This window comes from Crotalus tigris, unplaced genomic scaffold (genome assembly GCF_016545835.1).
Source record: "Crotalus tigris isolate CLP2741 ecotype Arizona unplaced genomic scaffold, ASM1654583v1 scf7180000018923.2277400, whole genome shotgun sequence".
NCBI classification, from domain to species: domain Eukaryota; kingdom Metazoa; phylum Chordata; class Lepidosauria; order Squamata; family Viperidae; genus Crotalus; species Crotalus tigris.
The window spans coordinates 951,454-973,380 of record NW_024097276.1 but is presented as its reverse complement, the minus strand read 5'-3'; the positions used below and the strand labels follow the sequence as shown (position 1 = coordinate 973,380).

Below are 21,927 nucleotides of genomic sequence, written 5' to 3'. Positions count from 1 at the left end.
GATAATGCAGTTTCTAAATCAGTACAATTCTTGCATTCCCCAGGCAAGATGATCATGTCTTTTGAAATGAAATTAGGCTGGGGCAAAGCTGTTCCTATTCCTCCTCATCCTATATATATTCCTCCTTCAATGATGGAACATACCCTTCCACCACCACCTTCGGGTCTGCCGTTTAATGCTCAGCCCAGAGAGAGACTGAAGAATCCTAATGCTCCAATGTTGCCACCACCTAAAAACAAAGAAGATTTTGAGAAGGTAAAAAGTTACTCAGGGCCATACATCTTCTGTATGATAGTATTTGAAACTCTGTGATAGAATTGCACAATTCAATTCTTAGTTTTACTTAATTGTTCCCTGCCTTAGTTTAAGGAGCCTCATTCCCTTGTCATGTTTGGGCTACATAATTGGGCTTTGTTTTTAATTGCACTTTTAAATCTGGCCACCATGTGTTTTCCCCTTCCACGCTCCCTGGTTTTTTTCTCCTCTGTCCCCCTTTTGTTAGCTGCCAGATTTGCAGTCTCTAAATTATTTTTTTTAAAGGCTACATTTAAATTCAGGCAGATTGATTAATTAGGATGACTTCACATGTTTCTATGTAAAAAGCTATTTCAGAAATTAAATCAGTAGTTAATAATAACTCTTAGGATAGTTAAAGGATTTTTTAAAAACAAATGGTAAGTAACTTTTTAACACAAGTGATATCACATTGTTTTAATACTTTTATGAAGTTTCTTAGGTTTGAAAGAGTTGAGAACTAATGGCCAGTACAAATATAACAGTTCCTGGTTCAAACAAGCTACAGGATTGCTTACTTTTTAAAAATCTTGTTGCCTTTCTCAGGCAAGTTTTTGGTTTTGGACTGCAAAATTTTAATGCTGGCTTTAACATAGTTAAGCGTTACTTGGGCAGTGTCAATAAAACCTCTCGGGCTGTTTCCCCATCGCATTCTCTAAACCCTTGCTGCCTAGCAGGATTTGAAATCTGGTAAGCCACAGCCTTGGTTAGCTTAAACTATCGCCACTCTCAGTGTGATGCTTAACTGTGATTAAAAACAGTAGGGCTATCAGATACTCTGAAAAAGCTCCTTTGGAACACATGGGAGCTATATGAAGCCCTCTTTCCAAACCATCAAAGAGTCATGCATTTTTCCATTTTTCATGCAACTGTTCTGTAAGCAGTTCCCAGCTGTTTTCTGACTATGCATGCACTTCTTTGATGATTCAGAAAAATGTGATTTGTATGGGTTCCCACATATTCCAAATCACTGCTTTTAAAAGATTTAAACAGCCATAAAAACCAATAATAAAAGTTGGGAGAAGTCAGTCTCCAGAAAGGAGGGATGGAAAGTTAGTACTTAATACCATACCCTGATCACATAAACATGGTGGAAACACCAAAAATGTTAGCTTGCATAGGACTAATTTAGTAAATAGAAAATATGATTCCATTTTCTGTATATGCCTTCATCCGGCAAGCCCCTTCATATGCAAGTGGTGGGTTTGTCTATGTACATTGAGGCTTTTATTTTTTTTAAATAGCTTTTCTATGCTGCTTGGGTAACTTGTTTTGCAACCTGAAGATGTTGAAAATAGCAATTGATGCAGTAAAAGGGAAACTGCTATTGAGAAAAGTAAAAGCCCTACTTTACACATGGACATTTATGCCTAATCCTATGGGCTGTTATCAGTATAGTATCTATTCAGTGCATTAATGTACATTCTATTTGGAATGTCTTTTGCAATTTGTGAACTTTTTGTTCACTACACACAATAATTTTGCTATGTAATTGCATAGTCTATAACTTTGCAGCAGTGATTGCCTGCAAAACATGTGATAGATGTGTAGTATTTTCAATGCATATGTATTTTTTGCTTGTTACTTGTTAACAATACTCACATATTCTATGTTTATTATCTGATGTGACTTCATATACAGACTCTGTCGCAAGCCATAGTCAAAGTGGTTATCCCAACAGAAAGGTACATGTTTTTCTTTATTATTACTGATCTAAATATAGCGACTATCCCATTTGGATTTTATATAAATTGTGATGTTGAGGAAAAGTTTAGTCTTGACTGAGCAATGGTTGCTTTGTAGGTGTGAGAATGTTAAGGCTTACCGTCTATGTTAAACTGTCTTTTACTAGCATTTTAGTTCAGTTGTAGGATTAAATGAAATGAAGTTGGAATTATTTTAGTAGATGGCTACAAAGAAACCCCAGTTTTTCCTCAACTTTATGCCTTAAAAATGCTTTAGATTGTACCTTTCATTGTGTCTGGATAACATACAGATTATTATGGGTGGTTACTATAAAGCAGATCTAAAGTTATCATGTTGTGAAAAGGTAGACTATTGTATGTCTATTATATGTAGTTTAATGTTCAAAAGTGTACATTTATTGCATTAGCATGGAGATATTGAGTAGATTTTAATTTATCCAGAATTACAATAATATCATCTTTGTAAAGGGTTATCATGGAGGATTTTGATATTGGATCATTAGTTGACTTGTATAATTGAGGTTTGGATGACAGGTCTTTCCTGTAATCTTCTGAAAGGTTTAGCATAGTAATTCATAATTATCTTATCTTTCACTAAATTAAGTGGAGAAAGTATTAGGCATATCTAAGTATAGCAGGTATAATTTTCATAATCAAGATATAATTTGGTCTATTGTAATTCAGGGCTAAAGGAATGTGGCTTATGTTAGGCAAATCCTTGCTCAGTCAAGCATAAAGCTCTTCTGAAACATAGCAACACAAACACTTGTTTAAAATAAATGAGCACCAAAGATTTCCAAATTCTCTTTGACATTGGCCTTGGTGAACAACACCAGCTGAACTGTCTGCGGCAGCGGGGGACCAGGAAAACATCATGGGATGGATTGGGAAAGTATACAATTTTTGACCAGACATTGGTACGATCAGCTCCAATTAATGTGGTTTGATTATAACTGAAAGACTACTTTTTGTTGGCCAAATTAATGTTTTAAAAACTATTATTCTTTGTTTTATGTTATTTTTTATCATAAAATTCATAATGTAACCAGGCTATACATTTTGAACACAGAAATGCAAGCATCTTTTACATGATGCTTTTTTAAAAGAGAACAATTTTCAGTGCTGAAGTAGTTATGTGATATGACTTACGAGAGCCAGGTGAATGTGTTTGCAAATGTTTCCTTATTTTTCTTGTTGTTTAGGATTGAAAACATAACCTTTTTCAAAAAAAGGAATGTTCTAGTTTTGCTCACTGCAGCATTTTAAGAGTCCAATGATAGAAAATATTTCTCTGCATATCAATAAATATATTGGTGAAACTCCTATTTAGAAACCTCTGTTGCAGTTGATGAGAATTCCCGTTGTATTAAGTCATTTTATGTCATTTGTGTAATAGTCTCATTACACCAATGAAATAAAATGATTTCAGTAATGACATCATGTGAATGATGTACATTCTAATTAACAGACAATTGTAAATAACAACTGATTCCCTCCATTCAGTCTGTTAAATTAACGTTTCACTTTATTGTTGAATTAAAATGGTTTTGATGTTCCAACATACTGACAATATGTTTTGGAAGTAGTGAAGAGAAAGGGGGATGAGCCCACTGAATTCTCTGGTGTCATTATTTAGGATTGTAAATTTAATGGGCTTAAAAGAAGAGGAGGGAAATTTATCTTTGGAATCCATGAATTTGTTCATGCTGTTTATTTTCATTGTGCTTCTTTGCATTATTTATAGGCTGCATTCTGTCAAGATGTCCTGGTGTAAAAATAGGAAATGAAAAAAAAAGTAAAAATACATTAAGATAAAATGCAGGAATAAAACAACTTTAGTTAAGATAATCAGACTTAAAAAGAAATAAAACAACACATTTTGAAAGTTAGGATCAAACTAAAATAATTCTGCACTTCTTTTGATGGAGAAGGCATTCTTCAAAAATAATACTACCACTAAAACATTTTTTTTACTTATACTACCTCTCATGCCTCATTGGCAGGAAGGGAGAGCTTTAGGTAATTTCATATATAAGATAAGTAGTCCTTGAAGTACAAAGAACTATAATCTTAAATCAGAACCTGAAATTAAGTTTGCAGAACCATTTTAAAATACAATTGCCATAATTCCTCTTAGATTTCTGCAGTGACTAAAATGATAATTATTTGGATATTATGAGCATTACTTTGAAGGATGATGATAGGAAATTAAGAAATAAGTAGAAGGTAACACATTAAAGCCTACTTTTAGTAATTAGTGTTAGCTTTTAATTGTATAAAGTTAGTCATAGTAACAATTAAAACAGGATTTTTTTCCATTCAGTATTTGTATTATATGCTAAAAATAAATATGCATTTTCTCTGGTCCTTGATGTCAAGTTTTATGCACACGTAAAGTTCCTGAAACCCTAAGCTTATAAATTTTGGGTTTATAGTTTATAGTTCATTTAGTAGTTACAAAATACTTTTGAATGTGCCAGAGAATCAATTCTTTCAGTTTGGTGCATGTAACACAAGAATGAAATTGGGGTGGGGAAAAGGGAATGAGGAGCTTTTATTGTTCTGGTACCTCTTATATGCTGTGAAACTTACCTTTGTATGCAATTAAGCACCCCAACAAAATGAGCTTTTTTTTATATGCATAAGAGGACATAATAGGTGGCATAGATTTTTAGTATTTTTATTTAGCACCTTTCCTTTATGTGATCAGGAACTTATTTTTAACTCTGAAAAACATAAGCTATGGTCTGCTTAAGTAGCCTACGATACTACTTTTTAGAAAAATTGCCGAAATAAAACTAAGTAGCTAACTATATATGGATCTCGTACTTGCAGTTCTCCAAATTGGGGTTACTGGAAGTGGTTCCTAAATTAACTTAAAGAAGTTCACAGAAGAAAAGTACCTTCCTCATTTATGCCTCTCTTAAAGGAGAAGTATGTATGTATGTATGTATGTATGTATGTATGTATGTATGTATGTATGTATGTGAGAAAGAGTTTCTGGTGGAAAGAGAAATTGGTCAAGCTGATTTTAACTGATTTTCCACTTACACATAATTTTTTTCCACCTTACCACCTTTGGTTGAAGAAAGCTCCTTGACTTCCAGAGCTAGTTTTGGAAGTGTGGTAACTATGAAAATCTTTTCCTTCTGTGAGCTTCTTAATGTTAACTTATCTTCGGATTCAAGCAATTTGCTGAAAATCTGAGAAATCCCCAAATTATAATTTCTAAATTGTAGTTTTTAATTTTTTCTAAGCTTCAGATATATGAGTGCAGTTTGAAATGCTCAATAATGAATACTTTGAATTTCTTAAGTTGTACTCAATGAAGAATAATAAGTATATAGTGTGTCTGGAGTTTTGTGAGTCAATTTTACACTAATGACAGCTTTCTCTTCATCAGTTCTTAATGTTTCTGGAGAAAACTTACTCCCTAATGTTGTATTTGTTAAAAAATACATTTATTTCACAGTCTTATAGGGAATTCCAGGCGATTCAAGAAGCTGTCAATATAGTTGTCAAAATATTGCAGGAACCAGAATTCTTTGGCTATTCGCAGCCTACCCCACTCTGTATTTTTGTTGCTCACATTCATAAAAATCGAACAACAGGATTTTTAACCAATATTTTCATTTTTAATTTTTTACTAGACTCAAACACAAAGTCTTATCAAATGTTACAAATGCAATTTTGATCATATTGATTTCTATAAAGAAACCGTTAATATGCTATCTTTTATTGCATGCCATTAGTTGTATTCATATTTATTTGTAAGAATTATGAATTACTTCACTCCAGAGGCTCTAAGTAGCATACAAAATAATACAGTCTCAGGTAAAAATGAACTAGTGAGATCTTGTACTGAACATATAATCTAGGAGCTGTAGGATTTCTTTATACTCATGTTAATATTGAAAGTCCAAATTTATTTTTGATTATATAAGGTTAGAATAATTGTATAATTTAAGAATTTGGAGCAATGTTCTTAACTGTACAGCAAAAATAATCTTTTTTCATTTATAAATGCCTTAGGTGGTGCATAGCTTGCATAATGTTAGGTATGAATCAATTTTTCTTTAACTGTGTTGTTGTTGCAGGAACTTGCTTGCATTAATACACCGAATGATAGAATTTGTGGTACGTGAAGGACCCATGTTTGAAGCCATGATCATGAATAGAGAAATCAATAATCCAATGTTCAGGTATTTAATGTTTTCATTAGTTTTGTTTGTTATTATATATTATGTAATTGTTGAATTTGTTATGTAGAAAATATTCTATTAGCAGTTACTTTTTGTTTTGATTTTGAAACTTTACAATACTTTTTGCCTTACTTTTAGGATGTCTCATTTTTCTTTGTAGTTATTTATTTTGATTCTACTCTGCTGTTTGTTTAGATTTTTATTTGAGAATCAGACTCCAGCTCATGTGTACTACAGATGGAAGCTTTATTCAATTCTACAGGTAGGAAATATTTTTACAACTATTTTAGTATTATTATGCTAACTGGACCACTGGGGGCTTACAAAGAAGAGAGGGATCCTAGAAAATTGGAAATACTTTTTTGCAGGTCCAGCACTTGTTTTACCTTATTTTAAATTTTTGTTCTTATTTGTTAGGGTGATGCTCCGACCAAATGGAGGACTGAAGACTTTCGCATGTTTAAAAATGGTTCCTTTTGGAGGCCCCCCCCTTTAAATCCATATCTCCATGGGATGTCTGAAGAACAGGAACCTGAAGCATTTGTGGAAGAGCCAAGCAAGAAGGGTGCACTTAAGGAAGAGTAAGCATCTTCAAAGAGTCTAATGTACCCAATTTTTCTCTAGACTAAAACAGACTATCTACAGTATTCCCCATATTTAGTAATACTTAATATTCAAATTCAATTGTAAAGAGATCCGATTTTATGTTTTCTTTTTGGAGCAATGTTTCATAATCCCTTAACTTTTTTTTTTAATCCCTTGCTGACTAAAGATGACAGAATATGTTCTTAGTTTCAGTAAAATTAATCTAATACCAGATTGTTTTTAGTTGTTTTGATTCTGAAACAATATACACAACTCATTTATAAATATAAAGAAAACCATGTTGCTAAGTGTTCTAAAAATTTGAAACTGAAATTTTAGACAGAGGGACAAATTAGAGGAAATCCTGCGTGGGTTAACACCGCGTAAGAATGATATTGGAGATGCAATGGTTTTCTGTCTTAATAATGCTGAGGCTGCTGAAGAAATAGTGGACTGTATTGCAGAGTCATTGTCCATCTTGAAAACACCACTCCCTAAAAAGGTATGTTTGATCTCTACGTGATTTTGATTCTGACTTACATTGAATTGGTAGTTATTTATAACCATGAAAGGACAATTAATATATTTTACTAAATCAATATTTTCTTGATCAAAGTTAAAATCTGTTAATGGCCATAACCATATTATTCTAATAATATTCTAATATTTATTATTCTAATAAAAATTTCAGCCCATTTCCTTTTCAGAAAAAAACACTAATTTTAAAGTTCTAACATTATTTTTCCAATGTAGAAAAAATTATGATAGTTTGGTATATTTGAACAGCACTTGGTACTGTATTACATTTTTTAGAAAATGATTTTTTCTAAGATATCTACTGTATTGTTTTATATTCCTGTTAATGGGGTAAAATATTTTCTCTTTTAATACAAATGAAATTAGCAGTAGTTAACTTAATTCTGTATTTTTTATAGATTGCAAGATTATATTTGGTTTCTGATGTGTTGTACAACTCTTCTGCAAAAGTTGCCAATGCTTCGTATTACAGAAAATTGTAAGTATAAAGTTTTAAACTCTTTTGAAACAAATATACTGCTTGTGAGCTATAAAATTTGCATATACTATCTAGTTGCTCTATATTGACACTTAACATAATCTGCAGGAATCACCACATTTTCAAAAAAAGTGTGCATTGCATTTTGACCAAAGCAGCATTTGTGTCTGTTGACTTTTCTCTTCTGGTCAGTTTAAATTTTCTGCTGTAACTTGCAGTTAGAGGTAGCTAAAGAGTATTATTTTACTATTGCATTTTCTACATGTATATGTGCATGTACAATATATTTTTAATGGTGGATTGAAATACAACTATAAAGCCACTATATTCTAGAATTAACTTGACACCATTTTCCAACTAGGTGTTCAGAGTTTCTTTGCGTGGAAACTTGGGGAAATATTTATATAATTCTTCATTAAGTTGGCTGACTTTCACATTGCAATTCTTTATACTGTATATGTCTAACGTATGAAAACTGTCTTTTCAGTTTTGAGACAAAACTATGTCAGATATTTTCTGATCTGAATGCTACCTACCGAACAATACAAGGCCATTTACAGTCTGAAAACTTTAAGGTATGTGCATGGTTATTGTTGATGTGACATGAGCAGAATGCCTCAGAATTTACATAGTTAACAAATTTTCAAGGAGGACATAAAATATATTCAGTGTGGCCTACTCATACAATAAAATAACAAATACATAATATAAACGGCAAAATAAACAGGCATTTGTGTATCATCATTTAAAATATTAGGGGAAAATTATCTTCGCCAGGAACCATCAATATTGTAGATGCCAGGGCAAACTCTCTTGGGAGAGAAATTTGTAAGGAAGCTGTCACAAATGTAAATTCCCTCATTAGAGAGTTAGATTATAACCTGCTAGAGAAATAATTATAAGGCTGGATAAAGAATCAGATTTTTAATAGGTTTCAAAAGGCAGTGGCTTTCTGCAGAAAAATGGCTATTCAGCAAGAATTCTATTTAGCTCTAATTCTGAGGATCTATTTTATACCAAGTATTGGTAGCTGTGATGGCGTACTTAGAATGCAGTATTGCAGACTAACTCTGCCCACTGAAGAAGTTTGGTCCTGACCGGCTCAAGGTTGATTCAGCCTTCCATCCTTACAAGGTCGGTAAAATGAGGATCCAGATTGGGGCAAAATGCTGAATTTGTAAACCACAAAGCAAACTACAAAGCAAAACATTATGAAGCAATATGTAAATCTAAATTAGCTTTGCTTTGACCTCAAACTGATTATTAAATAAACAATTTATAAACACAAAATTACAGTACTTCAGTGGTCTGAATTGATGCTTTCATATTAGGCCAGAGGAAAGATATCTCATCAGGTATTCTCTAGACCAAGCTGTATTTAACCATCTTATTTTTTAAAAAATGTTCTCTGTTGAAAAAGACATTAAAACTACAAATAGTACAATCAGCATCCCATGGTTTATCATTGTTTCCCAGTCAAAATTAGCAAATCCATCAAAGCAGGAGTGACTATGCTGTAAAGGCACATGCTAAATAGATGTATAGCCTTGTATTTATTGTTAAAGTACTTCTCAATACAAATGACTAGCATTGTTTACTACTTTTAGCAACGGGTAATGACATGCTTCAGAGCATGGGAAGACTGGGCGATTTATCCAGAACCATTTTTGATCAAACTACAGAATATTTTCTTGGGGCTTGTAAATATTATTGAAGAAAAAGAAACAGAGGTAAGTATGAGATAAGATCCTTATTGATACTATTGATCTGGAAGCAAACGAGAACCTTAAAGGTAAAGGTAAGGAAGAGGTTTTGGCAGAGGTTTGTACTAGGACTTTAGAATATGAAGGCTTCTATCGGTTCCCAGTTGAAACTCCCCATTGATTTGAGGTTGCATAAACACATATTTTTCTGTTTATGAATGTTAACATTGTCCATACCTTTGCCTTTGAACTAGCTCATTTACCTGTTACGTATTGGAAATTGCTTGGAACCTGAAGCACGTGCATTGCCTCTTTATCAGTTTTCAGGTGTGTGTTTGGATGTGAGAGGGAGAGAATTCTAAAATATCTGAATGTTTGAAATCAGCCTCTCACCTCGTCCATATTATGGGTGCAGTTGGAACAATAGGATCTTTAAGAGACAGTGTTATGTAGGCATTTGTTAGCATTGTCCTAAATATATAGAACTTGCTTCAAGAGTTGTTATAGCCAAGATTTTTTTTGTCTTCTAGTCCTGCTGTAAAATTTCTTGTGGGTTCAAAGAGGAACAGTTTGAAGATTGAATTAAAAGTTGTTTCATTTTGTAATTAAAGCGGAAGATACAAAATACTGTGTTATGCTTAAAACGATTGTATTACTTTTACTATGAATATATTAGTTGCTATTTATATTGTTGTAAATCCATGTGTAAAATGTGAAATATAGGAGATGATCTAATATGTTTTTCTGATGTAAATAGATACTTAAAGTATCTGCTATTTAAGCTTGTGTGTCTTTAAGAAAATTGTAATCAAAGAATAATTTCTGGGAATTTAAAACTGCTTGAATATGAACTAGCTTTGCACAGTGACGATTAGATTATTCTGTATTGGGTTGTACTCAACTTGCCATTGCACGCAAACCATCACTGTAATGCATATATTCATGTGTATCTATTTCTAAGATTCATTCATTTCTTTCTTGAGCTTGAAAGGTTATGTGATTTGGGGGTATATAGAGCAGACGTTTTGAAGGGTAGGCACAGAAATTTGTTTTTTCTTCTGTTTGGTATATGAGAAATTGTTTTACATACGAACTGGATCAAATTAATAGACCTATGTAAGGCTTTTGAATTAAAGTCACAAGCTGAAAAAATGCTATGTGATGAAATGAAGAAATAAAGACTTGAGAAAATACTAGTATTATATTTATCTCAGTGTTTGTTTTATTCTCAGGAAGTACCTGATGATCTTGATGGAGCTCCCATTGAAGAAGAACTTGATGGTGCTCCACTAGAAGATGTGGATGGAATTCCTATTGATGTCCCTCCAATCGATGATCTTGATGGAATCCCTATTAAATCAATTGATGATGATCTTGATGGAGTACCTTGTAAGGAATGTTTTAATTTAGCACGTAGTTAGAAGCATACATCTTATTATAAAATTTTGTTATATGCAAATGAAAACGAATATTTTCTAATTACAATATTTATTTGATTCAATTTTAATGCAGATAATTTTGGGCTATATTTTAAGGAATAACAATATAGTAAATAATCTAGTAGTTACTGTGGAGAAAGATCTTTCATGTGGAATTAATTGGAAAGCATATGAAAATTGATCTACTGCAAAATAATATATATATTTTAAAATCTGCCTAGATTTATTAACATTTCAGTTCTTGCAAATACCTGGATTTAAATCCGGGGTAGGTTTGGACATTAAAATTGGACATACAGGGCTTTTAGGTATTATAATATTTATCTGCGCAAAGAGAGCGAATGGACTTTTTAGCTGACATATTTTTACATGAAGTTATTATACTTTTGTTAATTCTGCCTGAATTTTCAGAATGTTTGAAAATGTATTTTCAGGCAGAAAACAGCATTCGTATATTAGATCAGGGTTCCCAACTCCCAGGCTGTGGCCCAGTTCCAGGCTACCGCCCGTTCAGAACAGGGTTGCAGAAGTAGTGAGCGAGTCCGTGCATGCAGCTTCACATACAAGTGGGGGGCAAGCACATGTGCGAAGCTCCATTTGTGCGAGCAGTGGCACATATGCCTGCCGCTTGTGCAAATGGAACTGCATGCATACACATGCACATCTCTGCGCAGAACCATTCCCTTATCCCCCCCCCCCAGCAGTCCATAAAGCCAAAAAGGTTTGAGACCGTTGTATTAGATTACTTCACCTGTCTGAATTCCTTCCTTTAGACCCCAGCTTTTCTCTGGATGATTGAGAGTTCCTCTAGAACTGTTTTTGGAAGCGTTCTGAATTACAGGGAGAAGCAAACTAAGAGAGTTTCTTTTGAGGGGGTGGAAGTCTGCTTGTAGAGCATTTAGTGCAACTTATTAGAGGATCAATTCTGTTGAACATACTGGGGCATACTTTTCACTAAATATGCATATAGATTTCTTCTGCCTTTCAGGGTAATCTGGGGAATATTAAACTTTTTAAAGTTGAATTTTCTTATTGCAGTGTTCTAAAATAGGGCATATTTAGGGTTGCATTACATCAGTGGTTCTCAACCTGTGGGTCAGGACCCCATTTGGGGTCGAACGACCATTTCACGGGGGTCGCCAAACAATGCAGTCCGCCATTTTTTCCCCCTTTTCCTTAGCTGTGCTACTCTCTTTTATTCTATTGGCTTTTGAAAGCCAATAGAATAGACTCTCTTGAATAGAGTCTAATTCTATTGGCTTTCAAAAGCCAATAGGAATTGTCCAGGCTGTCTTTGTCCTGCTGAGCGTGCCAAAAGTTCCATTCTGCAAACGGTGCTGCACCCCAGTTGAGTAATCCTCGATTTACGACCGGTTGAGTAGTCGACTTATGACCGGTTGGGGGTCGCAGCATTAAAAAGGTTGAGAACCACTGCATTACATCATGTTTTGCATAATGCTTATATTCAATAGTGGATGCATCTGAAGAATCTAAGAAGAATGAGCCAATATTTAAAGTTGCTCCTTCAAAATGGGAAGCAGTTGATGAGTCTGCCCTTGAAGCTCAAGGTTAGTTCCTTTTTAAATCCTGCTGTTTCTCTTGTTTGCTGGTATTATTAAATATTTTCAACATTTCATGCTTAATATTAATAAAATAGTACACAGATACCACTCATACTCTGCCATTAAATAATAGTTTAGGAAGTTACAAGAATTTAGAATTTCTACAAATTTCTCTTATATATATTGACATTTTTATACAATAATTAATTGTCATCCTAGCGGTAACAACATCTAAATGGGAGCTGTTTGACCAGCATGAGGAATCAGAGGAAGAAGAAAATCAGAAGTAAGACCATTTTTTCCCTAGTTACTCTATCTTAAGCATACTAAATGGAATAAAAATGTTTTGTGATTTTCATAAAACAATAGAGTTTCTTGGTTACCTGGAGTCTATATAAGGGATAGTAGAACCTACATATTTCTTTCAATATAAAAATATTCAGGAGGAAGAAGGGAACAAAGAGTAACATGCAGTATCTATTGCAACTTTCACATCTCCAAATTTAACAAATTTAGCAAAACTTTCACTTGAGATACACTTCCAAGAATTCATGTAAAAAAATACATTTCCCCCCAAAAGAAATTCTGATTGCATTAACTAAGTATAGGTTTGAATGAACTGTGTGCCAAAATGGCTATTTTGAAAGAACAATAATAGATTAATGAATATAATTAGTGCATGCATCCTATTGTCCTTGAAGCAAGTTTTATCTTCTAAGATGAAGTGATCTTTTCACTGTGCATTTGGGTAAAATGTCTCTGGAAAAAGTAGAAACATTGGCTCTGTAGAGTATGCATTCTGGATATATTTCATTGCCTGGCTTATTCCCAGTTGTCTTAGGTTTCGGCATTATGCATGTATTTTCGTTCACTAAGCTCATGACATGCCTCTCTGAGCTGGCCTTGAATATGAAAAATCAATAAGAATAAGATTTTAACATCTTTCATTATCAGAAGTATAGTGAATACTCTTGGATTTTAGGAAATATAGACTTCATGTCACTACAGTCCACAATGTCAGAGTTCACGGATAGCTCCTAAAAATATTAAATTGACAACACATTCAGGTTAAAGTTAAAATAGAGCCTTCAATTATTAAAAATGTCATACATGTATAACAGTAATTTTAGAATATGATGCTTTTCATTAAATTGTGCTTATCATTAACAGTTGAATAATACAAATCTTTGTTAGAAGAGGGACTCCATTTCTAAGAAACAAAGTCAAATCCAAACATGCTGTATCCTTTTCATTATCTTTAATATCCCTCTTTTTGTATATGGCATGAATTATATATATGGAATTATTTTGAAGTTTACAACCCAGAATCCCCTCAAAATTATCTGAATAATTTTAGGCTGTATAAAATGCTTCTCACGATGCATTGCCTCTAGTCTCTGCTTCTCAAATTTTCCACACACACCCCGGTGACTGTATGTGGTATATGTATTTCTGTCCATTCCCACCACTATCACATAACTGTAATGAGATTAGGCTAAGAGATATTAGAGATACTCAAGTGGGGATTTCAATCTTTAGTTCCCCAATCTTAGTCCAGATTTCTGCCACTGTACAACATTTTCAGTTCTTCTCTTATATTTTATATAGCTGACATCAATACGTTTTGATTAAATTCTATCTCCTGCTCCTTAAATACTATGAATTATTCTAGGTGTCCTGGGCAGAACTTTGATATTATGCCATTACACTGTATTGCATTTAAAATATTTGGACTTAAAATCTTAACAGATTTTATATCTAATAAGCTTTACCTCTTATGTTATCTTTAGGTATGAAGAAAAAACATACAAATACATTGTTTTCCTTGCTCTTTCCTTCCCCTTAACTATTTTTTTTAGTTTTTAAAATTGCATATAGATTGTATAATTGAAATATAAAGTAATAGGAAGTACATATTCTTGGAGTCCCATCAGTGTGCTCTTTTTTATGATAAATACTTTTTTGGGAAGTGCTGCCTGTTATAATTCTTTCTGTTGTGATTAAATTAAGAGAATCATTGTGTTATTTCTGTTATTTTAAGCCAAGAAGAAGAAAGTGAAGATGAGGAGGATACTCAAAGTTCTAAATCTGAGGAGCACCACCTTTATTCCAATCCTATTAGAGAAGAAATACCTGATTCAAAGTCATCAAGCAAATTCTCAGAAATGAGTGAAGAAAAGCGTGCCAAACTCAGAGAGATAGAGGTATGTTTGTGATACAAACATAATTTATGTAAACGGTGGTAAATGAAATCAAGCGAGCAGCAAAATGGTTTAACAATGAAAATAGTACCAGCTTCCTCTCTTTCTAACAGTCAATTTTAAGTCTTTATTTCTAGAAAGCTCATTTATAGATATGTACATTTAAAAAATTTGAAAACTTTTATAATTAAACTTTAAAAAACCCAATAGATACTATTCACTTATTTGGATATTATCTCCTTAAAGCTAAAATATGTTCAATATATTTTATGGAATTAATATTTAAAAGTTTTGATCTCCATGTGCATCCACCCAAATCTGAAGGGAACTTGATAACAAATAGGGAAAATCATTGAATAAAGAAATGCTTTAATCATAATCATTAAAATATTATAGGTTAATTAAAGTACCTTCTCAGATTATTTTTAATATTCCTTTCAAATATATGCTTAAATAAGTTTTTGAAGTAAAAATGCCCATTGAATAGTATAATTCTATTGCGTAGTTATAATATAATTTTGACCCGTATATTGTTATGGGTCTTTATCAAACATTTAAAAGTGCATCCAAAACTAGTTGAGAATTGGGTAGTTATAAATGATTATTTTCTTCTCTTTAAAACACTGTAGATATATTTAGGTATAATTCTAATTCTAACTTTATATAAATGAGTCTTAGGTATTGTACATTGTTCTCCTTATCTGATATGAACCCAGGGGGAGAAGAGAAGTACATTGAGGAACACTGATATACAATTCAACTTTGTACCTGATCTCCAAACTACAGTTACTGAAGCAAGCTAACTTTAGAATACATGAAGTTGGCTTGTTTCATTTTTGTCTCTATTTAGATGTTATTCTAAATTATGTTGAGTTTAGATAAATGAGCTTCTGATCTCATAACAATGATGGAAGAGGAAAAAAGAAAGAAATAAAGTCTGGTAATGTAGCAAAGTAATACTATTTTACATAATTTTAGAGTTAAATCCATAGATTTACCAGAATTGTTTAAAACTTGAATCTTGTTATGGGTATTTGTAATTGCAGACTTGCTTAGAAGAATGTTTCAGCCATACATGCCACAATTAAAACTAAATTAAAACAGTATTTTGCTTTTCTGCCTTTTACAAACTTACAGATAAGTGGTTTCTTAAAAAAATATATATATTTTTTTTGTCTCAGTTGAAAGTAATGAAGTTTCAAGATGAATTGGAATCTGGAAAAAGACCGAAGAAGCAAGGCCAGAGTCTTCAGGAACAAGTTGAACACTACCGGGACAAATTACTCCAGAGAGTAAGTAGTGTTTACAATTTAGAATTTTACATTAGTTTTCAGTGGCTTGGATGAAGTATTTTAATAATAATTCTGCCACCACTACCTTTTAGTTATGGTATATTGTGGCTAGTATGAGTAATGAACTCAAGTGAATAGTTTCTTCTGCACACCCCACTCTGACTTCAGAAAAGGACACAAAATGCAAAGTAAGGAACTTTGTTTGCTTGACATATAGCATGTGTAGTAGTCTTATACTAAAAAAAAAAAAAAAAAGGCATAGCATACATTTTTTTTTACTACTAGTTAAGAAGCCATAATTCAAACAAATGGGATGGAATAAAATTCTAAGCCGCCCAAGAATCACCTTGTAGTGAGATGAGTGGCAAACAAATTTAACAAACAAACAAACAAACGTTCCACTAAACAGTATGAAGTATCTTATGGTTTCCTTGTAACCATGCCAGAATAGGAGTCAAAATCTATAGTTATGCTTTTTTTTCATTGAAACCGTTTCATATAATGACCGTCTGTAGGTCCATGCACTTCAGTAATACTCCTCTCAGATCATAGGTCAATACAGCTTAAATGTTGTACACAGATTTTGTAATAGCTGTTTAGGATTTCAGAAAGTTACATCTTCCTGTGAGGACATACTGAACCTTTAAACAGTTGTATATCGATATATCCTCTTCTGTGTGCAGAGCTGTATTCTGTGATGTATACTTAAAGCTGTGTTTCGTACTGAGCTATGTTTATGTTAATTTAGAGTATGGCATAAAGACTCTTTAAGTGTTTGCAGTTAATAAACAATGTGAATTCAGATAAAGATTTATTTCCACATAATACTTTTACTAAATTTCTTTACTAATATGTAATTTGGCTCATGTAAAGATACTTAGCTCAGTCTCTCCTCAGTTTTATACCGGTGCATTAAAGATACTTGAAAACATTGTTTTATTTAATTTTAATAAATTGTTTATAATTTATAAATCGTTTATACTAATAAATCATGCATGGAAGCAACTAGTGTTGGGCCAATAATTCTCTATTCAGTCAGGCAAAAAATATTGAAAATACTGGAGATAGAATATCATAGGCAGTAATGTTGAAACCTAACTAGAAGAATTAGTAACCTGGTTCTGTGTCCCTGTTTCGTATCATTGTTGTTGTTTTTTTTACATCAGTTTCATTTGGAAAACTAAGTTAGCTAAAATTAAAACAGTGAATTCTTCAGAGGAGGTCTTTGAACAGAAAGTCTCACTAATCCATCAGAGATGTTCCAACAAATTCTGTACTTAGGAGGACTTGGACTCAATGATCTCTAAGGTTATGTCCATGATTTTGTTATATTTTATATGTAGGAAAAAGAAAAGGAACTGGAAAGGGAAAGAGAAAGAGATAAGAAAGATAAAGAGAAATCTGATTCAAGATCCAAAGAGAAGAAGGAAAAGGAAGAATGTACACCAACAAGGAAAGAAAGGTATAATGTTTAAACAAATTAATATGCCTTATTGGCAGTTACATGTAGAACCGGGCCTAAGCATTTCATAATATACACTTTTTTTTATTCCTGTCCCTATTTCTCTCTTCCTTTTACTTTTCTGTTCCTATGTTTCAAACTTTAGACAGTAAACTCTTTTTACGTTTTACAAAAATATGTGCATTATGAAAGATGTTATTTTCTTACTCTATTAATTTAGATTTTTTTAGTTCCAGAATCTTAGCCCATTACAATTAATATTTACAAATAGAGATGTGAAAGTATTTAATATTATTAAGATTTTACCTTTTTTTTGCAAAGAAGAGTTTGACATTTCCAATAACACAGTTTCATTATTTGCAATATACACAGAAATATTATTTTTGTTTGTGCTTTGCTTTGTCGCATGGCCAGAAAAGCCCAGATATACCTGTTAACCCCAAGTGACATTGTAGTTTATGTGGATGATCCCAGCTTGGTAAAAAACTATTTGGGTGACACAAAATCTTTTATGCTACAGTGTTTTTCCAGACCTACAAGACTTTTTTGGACATTTTAACTGGCAACTAAATTAAGTCCCAAACTTTTAAAAATACATTATTTTCATTGACCATGCTTCAGATGTGATAATTTGTACTGTTTTTTTCAAAAGGAAAAGACGACATAGCACATCTCCAAGTCCATCACGCAGCAGTGGAAGCAGGCGAGCAAAATCTCCATCGCCAAAATCTGAACGATCTGAAAGATCTGAAAGATCTCATAAAGAAAGCTCACGTTCTAGATCTTCCCATAAAGATTCTCCCAGAGATGCCAGTAAAAAACCCAAGAGGTAAACCCTAGCTTGTTTTACAGTTTATGTTGTCATTTATTTTGTTATTTAGTGCCATTTATAATCATTTAAATTTTTATTTAATGGTAAGATTATATAATGTAATAAGAGGAAGGAGAAGAACCAGCATATTATGATTCAGGAGAGAAGATTTAAAGAAATGTTGGGATAAATTATAAAGGAATTAAAGATATGAAGATCTGGGGACTAATTGGAAAGTTAGAAGTTGGAAAAAGTAAAAAAGCCCAATTAAACAATATGTAATTTATTCTGGCTTGAGTCTTGATTTTATTTATAGCAGAAGTATAGAGGCAGCACAATTTAACTTCCCCTTGGAAGGTTTATTTCAACCTATTGTATGTGTGTGCTTGTTTATTGAGATCCTAAAATAGTTAATTAACCCAGACAACCAGCATCTGAATGTTAAATTTAATTTAAAAATGATCCAATTTTGCCAGGGTTAAATTTAGTCTATCCAAGGTAGCTATTTTTGGGAAATAATGAAATGCATTTTGGATATTTTTGGGCTAGGAAAGGTAGCAAGAAAAAAAGAGTGTTTGAAAAACTCAGGTTCCTTTACTGCCCAACTGTTTTATAGTATTCCTGCTTGGATGGGGCTAGAGATGACATGAAATCTTGCTAGTAATTTACTGATGAAAGCATTCCTGGTACATGATTTGTAATCCCAGAAGGATGAATTTTATCCATCTGGTGTGATTGTGTGTATCTTAACTATTTAACCACTGTTAAGTTTAGTGATAAAACTTTTATCAGTATATATTTCTGATAGGATTGCAACCTAAATGAATTTTTATTGTATAAAGATATACATGTAATATACACATGTTATTTTTAAATTCTAGTTTTATTTATTTATGAGTTTTGGAAGACCAAAGCTTGAAACCCAATTTACTGCAGCATTATCAATTGTCTCTTTCTATAAAGCATTAAAAGTATATATAGAAATTGAATGAGAAAACTACTAACATCAGCAGTTTATTTTTAGGTCACCATCTGGTTCAAGGACGCCAAAAAGATCAAGAAGATCACGATCCAGATCACCTAAAAAGTCAGGGAAAAAATCCAGATCTCAATCTCGTTCTCCACACAGATCTCACAAGAAATCAAAGAAGAGTAAACACTGACAAACTGTTAATTTTTATGATGTTGTCACTTACTGGAAATGCGGTTTTGTTTTTGTGCCTGAACAGTCTGTTAAACAAATGAAAAAAGCATTCCTTTTTTTTTTTTTTGGTGAATGCACGTGTATATTCATGAGTAACTGCATTGGTAGACCTGTCAATGTTTTATATTGTACAAAACCTTCATTGTAGCTATTTCCCAGAATGAGATTTTGTGTTTAGAAACATCATCTAAAATGTGTGTAACAGATCTGCTGGCAGTAGTGATACCTTGTTTTAGAATATTGTGAGTTAGGAGGAACCCCCATAATTGTTTCCCTCGTCCCCCCCTTTTTTTTTGTAGCTTTGACATTTTGAATTAGATTTGAAATAAAATCTGAAAAGGAAATGTAAAAAAAAATGTGTTTCCTTGTCCCGCTCCATTGATTCCCCTTCCTTTTAACTTCCTAACACACAGGGCTACCAATGCAAACCTCTTAAAACAGACTTTTCCCATCTGTTCGTCAAGTTAGATTGCTCTTCAATTATGTTGGGATCTGCCATAGAAACATTGTTGCGCAGCAGTGAATCTGAAGAGATGAAGAGTGTATAACTTTTCAGTACAGATTATCTGATGAAATGCTTATTCTGGGCTGTACCTTGAATTTGAAATCAGAGTTTATTCACTAAACTTAGATTTTTGGTAACTACAGTGAGGGTTGGCTTTTGCTTCATCCATACTTCCAAAACCAAATGATGATTGTTTGGAGAAGAGGGATTATCACTGTTGCAACTCCTTCCTATTTCTGTGGTGCTATAGATGTTTTAGCAATGAAACACACAGTAAAAAGGGAAAGTAGGTTTTGGCCTCTGAAGATCTATTTCTAAGCTTTCTTCTGTTTCATTGATTCTTTAAATTGTTGAGCCATTTATCACATCATCTCCATGATTATAATAGATTTTAAATCTCAAATTTTAAATTTAAATTGGGAAAATTTTAATAAACACTTCTGATTTTTCTGTTGTACAAACTCTTTGTGCATGCATTTCTCCCCGGGATCTAAGATGTAAAGAAGTTCTTATTTGAACAGTTATGTCTTTTTTCATAGGAATATTGCTGAATATATTGTTCTTCTTAGTACATGAAGAGCTCTGTTGACATCTAGATGAAATAGTATTAAGACCTCAGTATTAAGTATATGAATTTCTTTTCATGAAAAGAAAACAATATATTTCCTATCCCAACCAATATCTCAGAATCAACATAAGAGAAACACATAATGAATTGTCTTTATAAAATCAGTTTTATTTTGGAGGATGATCTTGTAAATGCATTTTTGTACTGAATTCATTCTTTGGCCATGCAGATTGTTGAAAGAGTAGCAGAATTCAGATTTTTTAACTTGTGTCTTTTTCTAATATAATTGTACTACTTCCCCTATTGTGGTCCTTTAATTTTGGATGTTCTTTTGTTTTAATCTGTTTTAAATTTTTGGCATAGCATATCCTCTAAGTCACTTAATTTTTTTCCATAAATAAAAACTACAAAGGTTCACTGTTTATTTACTAAAGGAAAGGACACTTGTAATAAACATGCAGAGTTTAAAGGGAACTGGAGTCCAGTGAAGCATTATTTTATAATGTTAATGTATCAATTCATTTATATAAAAGTACCTATCAGACTAGTTAATTAATCTAGTCAAATTTAAGCAACAAATCAATTAAAAATTATATACCAGTACACAGTAATGCTTTATTCAAGAAATTCAAAATAATATACAACTTTAAAGTGTGGAAATAGTGAAATTACTTTTTTCAGGAGTTGAATGACATGTCATGCTTGGCCTGGACTTTTATTGTGCCTTTTCTCATGTTACGTTAGATTGATGTCCTCTGTGAAGTGAAGGAGGGATATTTCAGCTGAATTTCTAGGGGAATATTCAAGACACTAATCAAGGCTAAAAAAATGGAAGACAAGATGGTTGTTTTTCTTTAACTGTAATTTCTACAGCTTTAGTACTGTACTGCCTGTTATTTAGGATGCTGGAAAATCTCAAAATACATAATCTGAACTTCAAAGGTCAATAAAAATTACTCATTGCAAGCTACAAATGTAAGACATTGTAAGAGCAAATGAATTTGATTTTTTTACACTGGCTCTTGGCAGCTTATAGTTAATAAGGTTTTTTTAAATAGTCTATAATATGCAAAGAAAAGTTAATTATTTCTGGAGTGCAATGGGTGGTAGTGGTGGGGATAACCAAAGAAAAAGTTACAAAGAGAAAAGATTCCTACTGAAGAATGACATGTTTAAAGAAAGCCTTTGGAGCAGGGAAACATAAAGTAGGGAAAATGTTCCATGTAAGATATCTGTAGAGTTTGTTCTCATGAAGCACGCAAACCATAAGATCCCCAGAGGCTTATTACCTTTCTTGCTTAATTTGTTCCTGGCTTAGTGACCAAAACAGTGACCTGTGAGTTGTCTTCTAAAAATGTGATTGGTGTTTAAGTCCTAA

At 32.6% G+C, this 21,927-nt stretch overlaps 1 protein-coding gene across 4 annotated transcripts in view; it reads left to right on the top strand.

Annotated features, from left to right (window-relative positions):
• LOC120314405 (U2 snRNP associated SURP domain containing) overlaps positions 1–21,023 on the top strand; it is a 48,256-nt gene extending 27,233 nt beyond the window's left edge. For 3 of the 4 annotated variants that reach the window (XM_039357458.1, XM_039357457.1, XM_039357459.1), the window contains 17 exons: positions 44–255; positions 1,936–1,979; positions 6,098–6,202; positions 6,398–6,464; positions 6,620–6,783; positions 7,127–7,289; positions 7,723–7,802; positions 8,290–8,377; positions 9,410–9,532; positions 10,738–10,894; positions 12,417–12,512; positions 12,726–12,792; positions 14,548–14,710; positions 15,889–15,999; positions 17,343–17,461; positions 18,114–18,290; positions 19,297–21,023. In XM_039357458.1, coding sequence (XP_039213392.1) covers positions 44–255; positions 1,936–1,979; positions 6,098–6,202; positions 6,398–6,464; positions 6,620–6,783; positions 7,127–7,289; positions 7,723–7,802; positions 8,290–8,377; positions 9,410–9,532; positions 10,738–10,894; positions 12,417–12,512; positions 12,726–12,792; positions 14,548–14,710; positions 15,889–15,999; positions 17,343–17,461; positions 18,114–18,290; positions 19,297–19,435 — 2,075 coding nt within the window. In that variant the 3' untranslated portion in view covers positions 19,436–21,023. Of the gene's footprint in view, positions 1–43; positions 256–1,935; positions 1,980–6,097; positions 6,203–6,397; positions 6,465–6,619; positions 6,784–7,126; positions 7,290–7,722; positions 7,803–8,289; positions 8,378–9,409; positions 9,533–10,737; positions 10,895–12,416; positions 12,513–12,725; positions 12,793–14,547; positions 14,711–15,888; positions 16,000–17,342; positions 17,462–18,113; positions 18,291–19,296 lie in introns of those variants that run through there. The other variant, XM_039357460.1, reaches the window with a different exon arrangement.
• Positions 21,024–21,927: the final 904 nt, after the last annotated feature.